We start from the raw sequence: 7,404 nt of genomic DNA, 5'->3' as shown, positions 1-7,404 counted from the left end.
GCACAAGGTTGGGGAAAGCTTCTCTAAGGTAGCAAAGGGTGCTTCTAGATGAGGCTTTTTTTTTTTTGCACAGGTGCCTGGTCCAGATGAGGGCATCTTCAATTTGTAGCTCTCCTAGTACTTCCTTCATCTTGTGTCTTACCAGAACAAAAAAAATCTGTGAGTTAGGAAGGAACTGAATACCTGCACAACACCTTTTCTTGGGTAGTGCCAACAGCCCTCCATCTAGAAGCACCGGAAGTGGGACACAGTTGGGAATATTGGTGTGTCTGCACGCCTGCACATAGACTCCCTGTTCATCTTGATTTCTGATACCCGAAGGAGCTGCCTAGAAGACCTATTGGATTGGGTCGGGCCCTGCTTCTCCCACACCTGCAACGTCGAGAAGCTCTTACACCAGTGGTGGTCAACTTGTGGCCCTCCAGATGCTTTGGCCTACAACTCCCACCAGCACTAGCCAGCATAGCCAATGATGGGCGTTGTAGGCCCAAACTTCTGTAGGGCCACAAGTTGCCTACCCCCATCTCACAGTGTGACGTCATCCTATAGTGTAAGTTCTTGCACCATATCAACAGCAGCTGTGGGCAGGGCCAGAGAGACACTTGTGATGTGATGACCCTGTCAGGCTAAGAGTGTGTAAGCACCATGGCTAGAGAGCAGAGAAGGTGCCACAAGGAAGCAATTTCCAGCAGCATATTCTTGCCAGCTGTAACATGTACGCCAGCTCTGAAATGCTCCTTTCATTCCTTGCCTTCTGTAGCTGAGGGGGTTATCAGGAGATAACCTCTCTGTTTAACGTACTCCCCACTGATTTTCACTTTGTTCTCCTTTACATTGTATCATCCCAGGGGGCAAGGATCTACTTTTGCCTATGTAACTCTGGAAGGTTCCATGCACACTGATGGCACCCCAACCTTTTCACTCCTCCTTGGGTACAACTTCACCCCAGGAATATATATGGATAATTATTACAATACCACATATCTAGCTAAGAGGAAGAGAGGAACTCTTGCATTATGGTGGCGGGGGGGGGGGGGGCATCCCTTTCCATTCCCATGACCTGGAGAAAATATTCCCCGCTATACGTAGGAAAAGGTCCCAAGTTAACAGCAGCGTGGTGGTTGATGCCACGACAGGCCGTAACGTGGATTTCCTCCTCTTTAATCCAGAGCCTAGTTTCTACATTCAGCAGAACTGAATGATAGTCTTGCCTAAACTGCATCACTTCAGGTGTTCGTAATGGTGGTATTCCATGGTCTCCCCTCCCCCTCCCGCCCCATTCAGCGACTTCTTACATATAAGTAACACACCAGAGAGAAAATTCAGTTGAGCAAGTCTCCCTGACATACTTGTCTACCATACACAGGTTTTGCTGTTTTTTGATAGGGGAGTATTCCAACCTGGAACACCCCAGCAAGACTTTACCACTTGTTTCTGCTGAATGTATCAAACTGGGCCTGAAACCAGGGTTTCCTGTTAACACACTACCCCCTGGTGGCAGTTTATGGAAGGGCTATAGAGCCACCTAATGCGAAGAGAAAACTCCCTGGAGAAGACCCTGATGCTGGGAAAGACTGAAGGCAAAAGGAGAAGGGGGTGGCAGAGGATGAGATGGCTAGATAGCATCATCGATGCAATGAATATGGACTTGAGCACACTCCGGGAGAGAGCGCAGGACAGGAAGGCCTGGCGTGCTATGGTCCATGGGGTCACGAAGAGTCGGACACGACTGAACGACTGAACAACAACAACAAATAGAGCCAGAGCCCTTGCCAACAAATTCATTTAACATTAGCCACAAATCTAAAGTGCTTGCTCCTAAGCTTTGCTCTACTTTTCCTAGGTGGAATGGTAATTTGGGAGTGGAGAGGCAGGAAAAACAAGGCCAACAAGAGGCAAGGTGGGTGGGAGGTGAACCCCCAGCCCCAACCTCAGCATTTACTGGAACAAAAAGAAATTCCCCCAGTACTTTTTTCAGTGTTAACTATTCAGATTTCACTGTGTTTGGCTGACACAGCTGCAAAAGGAGGAAGCAAGAAATGCAAAAGAAGAAGAAGAAAAAGAGAAGTTTAACTGAAGCAGTTGCAACTTCTGTTTTTTACAGTTCACGGAAGGCAAGGGAAGGGGGAGAATTGGTAACACGCCTTTCAGGAAAAAAATGTGACACAGAGGTATCTTGAATTAAGGGCAAAGCAATTCTCACAAACGTACAAGGGCTGTAATCCAACAGGAAGGTCTCCCACACCAGCCCCATCGAAATGAATGGGAGCAGTGCAAGCTATAGCCAAGCAGCCCGTAGGCCCTTGTAGAACCTTTTTGTTCTCAGCAGGTATTTGCCTCTCAAGTGTAATCTAAATTAAGGGGCAACAGAGCTCAAAACCAGGAGCTGTAGCATTTGGCCCTGGAAGGTATTTCCTAGATGCACAAGCGTGCTTTTTGTGTGGTTTCTTGGTGGCAAAGTCAAACAGGCTGTGGACATGCTCTTACTACAGATGTTCCAGATCTGAAACCTCGGCACCATAAACAGCTTCAGGAAGGTTAAGCTTGGGTTTCATATTAAGCCTAGCCCAATTCAAGCGGCATTCTCTTTTCTGAGAAGCCTCTGACCTAAAATACAGGGTTTGCACATACGTGAATCAAGAAGCCCCATTTCTTCCTCGTGAGAGTGTGTTGCACTCAGTCCACCTTTCCTCCATCAAGCACAGCTCTCCTCTGGGTTGTATCTGGGTTCAGCTTCCTCTACTGCACGGGTAGGGAATCTTTTTTCTCTCGGAGGCCGCATTCCCTCAGGGCCAATCTTTTGTGGGCCACGTGACAGCAGTGGGCTGGGTTACAGCCAAAAGTGGGTTTACCTCCTCACCCAGCAGCCTGCTGGGGAAAGGACCAATCACACTTGCCAAGGTCTGAACTGATTGCTGGCAGGTGGCTTTTGAGATTAGGCCATGGGCAATTAGGCCATAGGTCCCCCATCCCCACTCTAGTCCATATGAACATCTGAAATGGTCTTATACTGAAAACAGAGAATGCTCTGGCATCTGCAAAGACTACGGGCACAATCCTGTGCATGCTTAGACAGAAAAAAGTCCTACAACTCCCAGTGTCCCCCAGCCAGCCGTGCAATCTTAGAAATTTATTATGGCATATGAAAGTTTACAGCATAATTAATACAGCCTTTAAGGTGCCACAACTCTTCATTGCTTTTGATACAACAGGCTAACCTGGCCACCCCTCTGGAAAGTGCCTTATATAGATCCAGGCCACTGGTCCATTACCCCAGCCATCGACGCCAATGGCCAGTGGCTCTCCAGGATTCCAGACAGGGGTCTTCCCACCAGGCCCTGCTTCAGCTGACCCTTTTCACCGGCGCCATCAGGGACTGAGACTGCAATCTTCTGAGTACAGCCTATACAGCCATGGAACTTATGGTCCCTGCCCCTGTAAGAATGTGCCTTATACTGAGTATCAGGTACACCTATTCTGGAATATAGCTTGAAAACCAACACCTTAGATCAGGGAAGGGGAACTGTTCCAGCCCTGCGGGTCTGATTGCCTTCTGGCTCTTCTCCAAGGGGCCTCATTACATTAGGGGGTGGGCCCCTCCCACCCAAAGCCCCTCCTTTCCCCCAGAGTCATGCCAGTTGTCATCACAGGGGTCCCTTTCTCCATGCAGAGAAAGGCACTGAGCCATCGCTCCACACAGAGGCACGGAGACAGGGACCCCATTTTCTGCATGCAGAAAGGACAGTCCCTCTCTGTGCTACAGAAAGGCAGCCTTTCCTCTCTGGTGGTAGAGGAAAGCCCCACTATTCTCTCTGAACTGTGACTGGAGATAACAGTGGGGTTTCCTCTCCCAGCGCGAGAGAAAGACTGCTTTTCTGTAGTGCTCGGAGTGAGGGTGCAGCCTTGGGGAGGAGAGGGGCCTCCAGGAAACCTCTCTGAGCCGGATAAGGGACCTCTACAGGCTGGAGGTTCACCATCCTTGTCTTAGATGCCACATCAGAGAAACCTCAACTCTGGTTGAGAAGCTGGAACTTTGCAAACCAACCAACAAAACCCACGAAACAATAATTGGGGAACAGGATAAAAAAAACAAGCTTCATTCTAATCATGGGCATTCCTAGAGAGACGCTAGATAAATATGATTCATTGCTTTGATATCTTTTAACTATATCCAGACAGACTCCAGCCTCGCAGGCATCAATTATTTTTGCAGCGCTGGCAGATTTGGCCTCTACAATTTCAAGCGTGGGTTTCATCCAGAATCACAGTGTGTGGTGAAATGAGTGTCATCAATTGCCTGGAGGAATGCGCTAAAATAAGCATCTGTTTGTTGTGATGCTTAATGAGAAAGCAATCAGAAGAGTGGTGACAATTGTACACTTGCTTAAACATTTAAAAGCTCTACAAAAAATTTGAGAACTGGAGAGCACAGCAGGAAACAATATGGTTCAGCGCTTCTGCCCAGGTTTGTTCGCATCAGTCATCTCCACCACAAATCCGAAGCAACGTGGTCCCATAATCCCCAGAAGTGTCAGACTGCAAGGAAAAGGGGAGGGGAAGAGTAACATTAAGGCATACTTTATTAAAATGGAAAACTACTTATCAGCAACAGAGGTGTTGCAGAGTTTCACAGTTTGAATTGCAGTGTGTCGGCTGGGCCAGATTACCCATTAAGTGAACTATGCTCTAGAGACTGCCCTGGCCACATAAAGGCCCTTTAAACTGTGCAATGGCTTTCCTGCCTAGCAACAAAACATGGCTCTTAAGAGTGCTGGGAAAATGCGATTTTGAGAGAAGACACCTGGATCCCCATAACCACCAAGCGGCAGTGAACTTGTTTTGCACTCAACAGAATAGCCTGAGGAGGGCCTAATTATCAGCAAACATCTGGACGGCAGCCCTGCCTCCCCCAGGCGGTACCTGCAGAATCTCAAGGAAACGCCAATTTCTCCACTCAAAGTAAAATTATGTGCATCTATATATGCAAACATTATTTTTGCAGAGAATTTTTCTACCTGTATTCTTTACTCGTTTTTTTTTTCTCGTTACAATTTTAAAAAAAAAATATTTGCTTTATCAAAAAATGAATTATACTTATTTAGAAGATTTATATCCTGCCTGAGATGGTCAAGCAGATGATCGCTCTAAATGGGAATTCTGCCTGGACAATTTCAAGGATATTTCCATGAGTATGAGCCAGAAACCGGCTTTTTAAAAATAATTCAAAAAATTATACCCATTGTCCAGTTCAGGAAAATATTTTATAATGTTCACTTCTGCTCTTTGAAGATTGCAGCCAGTGTGCAAAGGAACTGAACTCAATTTTTGTATTTACTTTGGCTTTACGATATTATGGGGTTAAATCTTTTTTGTGTATCAGCTGCTGGTCAGTTTCAGCCAAAAGGTTTAGAGGTCAAAGGATTAGTTCAGATATAGTGGTCAAGAAGTTAAGCTCAGGAATAAGGATATTATAAAGTTCAACAGAAGATCAGAGGAAGAGAGACAAAAAGTTTTAACTTTTTTAACTTACTTGGCAGAAATGAACAAGAAACAACCCTCCTCCTTGGTTGCAGTTGGGGAAAGAAAAAAGGAAGAAGATAAAAGCAAAAGGCAGAGAGGTAGACAGAAGAAGAGAGAAAGCAAGCAGGCAAGCAAGCCAGAGTCCTAGAGGGAAAAAAGACAACTGGCTGAGAGAGCTGGACCAATGACAGTAAAATATTGCTTGCATAAAGACCCTGGATAAATAGACACACAGTCTACCGAGGTTAGCTGGTTGCATTTATTCCTGTTTATTATCCTTTGTGAACCACCCAGAGAGTTTTGGCTAATGGGAAGAATAGAAATGTAATAAACAAATAAATAGAAATTTTGCTCTTGTGGTTTGTAGCATGTTGTGCACGTGCATCCAGATTTTTAAAACTTTTGCCTATTCACATTTTTCTTCAATAATTTTTTAAAACTTTGTTATTTGAAATGTTGTGCTCTCTTTTAAGGGGGTGGTTACCCACCCTAGTAGTCATGACTGGGGAAGGCAATGGCAAACCACCCCGCTACAGTCTGTCATGAAAACGCCAGCGCAAGCGGCCTCACTCTAGGAGTCAGTAATGACCCGGTGCTTGCACAGGAGGAACCTTTCTTACCTTTCCTACCCACCCTAGATTTAATAGCCAAGCCCCACACTTCTTAAAGTAGATACCTGAGACCTAGAGAGTTTTAAAGCTGGTTTGGTGGAGGCAATCAGAGAGAAAACGATTTCCACCTGCAGAAAAGGCCATAGGAAGGGAAGGGCAAAAAGGAGTTTGGACACACTATTTTGCCTGTTTTCCTTTCCACTTATGGAACAGGGTATTGCCTGTCCATGACACTGCTGCTACAAAAACCAAGGTTTGGCCCTAGCATATCACATAAACCCTCAACACGCAGCACTCTTTGATGACTAGAGTGAAAGCCCACCAAGTAGAATTTTTTAAATCTGCAGTATGCCCCCAAATTGCCATTTAGAGCTTAGAATGTTCACACATGCATTTAGGGCAGAGTGTGGATTGCTCCTCTGCTTCCTGATGTCACAATAGCCCTTGGTGCAGAATTAAGAGGACCTTTCCTTGCTGCTGCATTTAGGGGTCGGTCCCAGGTGAAAGGACAAAGCTCCCCTAACTTGGGCTCCTACTGCTCATGGGAGTGGCTAAACAAATCAGGGATGGTTTGTTTAGTGTGCCATCCAAATTAGGGATCCTGGCTTGTTACCACCAAACAAGCCAGGATTTGTAAGCCAAGAACAAACCTAGTTTATGGCCTGGCTTGTCTGGGAGCAACAAGCTGGGATCCCCAGTTTGGATGATACATTAAACCAACCATTCCTGGTTTGTTCAGCCACTCCTGCTAGGGGCAGAAGAAAAGTGGGACCAAATGGCTAGTTCACAAGAAGTCAGGTTCCTCCTGAATCTTGGCCTACTGTTGTGTGCAAATGTGGCCAGTATCTTTCCTGCTCACAGTTCAAGAGATGGAGACATGCACGCTTGCAGCCATTTGGAACATTGTTGGAGAAATTATTAAAGTACTCACTTTAATAGCAGAATACAAGGAGATTCCATACAGCTTCTTATATTCAGCTCTAATATCCAAAAGGTCAATTTCTGACCTCGTCACCAAGATTCTGTTCAGCGTGAACTCATCGGTCCCAGCTCCCTATTAACAATGAAAAGGACAAACTATTCATTTATAGTTTTATAAATTGCTTCTGTACTTCACCAACACAATAAATACAACATTTTGTTAAGAAAAACCTCATAAAGTAAATTACAACATCAATATCCAAAACACAAAAAAACTCATAAGAACTTAAGAAGAGCCCTGCTGGATCAGACCAAGAGTTCATCTAGTCCAGCATTCTGTTCACACCATGGC

At 45.5% G+C, this 7,404-nt stretch overlaps 1 protein-coding gene across 3 annotated transcripts in view; it reads right to left on the bottom strand.

The window, feature by feature from the left end:
• Window positions 1-2,071: 2,071 nt before the first annotated feature.
• ANXA3 (annexin A3) overlaps window positions 2,072-7,404 on the bottom strand; it is a 42,339-nt gene continuing 37,006 nt past the window's right edge. For all 3 annotated transcript variants that reach the window (XM_084855431.1, XM_084855430.1, XM_084855429.1), the window contains exons 12-13: window positions 7,063-7,185; window positions 2,072-4,536 (exon numbers count right to left, since the gene is read on the bottom strand). In XM_084855431.1, the coding sequence (XP_084711557.1) occupies window positions 4,477-4,536; window positions 7,063-7,185 (183 nt within the window). In that variant the 3' untranslated portion in view covers window positions 2,072-4,476. The remainder of the gene's footprint in view (window positions 4,537-7,062; window positions 7,186-7,404) is intronic.

The sequence above is a fragment of the Heloderma suspectum genome, chromosome 5 (genome assembly GCF_057233095.1).
Source record: "Heloderma suspectum isolate Gila_16-S chromosome 5, 16-S_ref, whole genome shotgun sequence".
Taxonomy (NCBI): Eukaryota; Metazoa; Chordata; class Lepidosauria; order Squamata; family Helodermatidae; genus Heloderma; species Heloderma suspectum.
The sequence above is the reverse complement of the archived record's forward strand: the minus strand, read 5'-3'. Positions and strand labels throughout refer to the sequence as shown.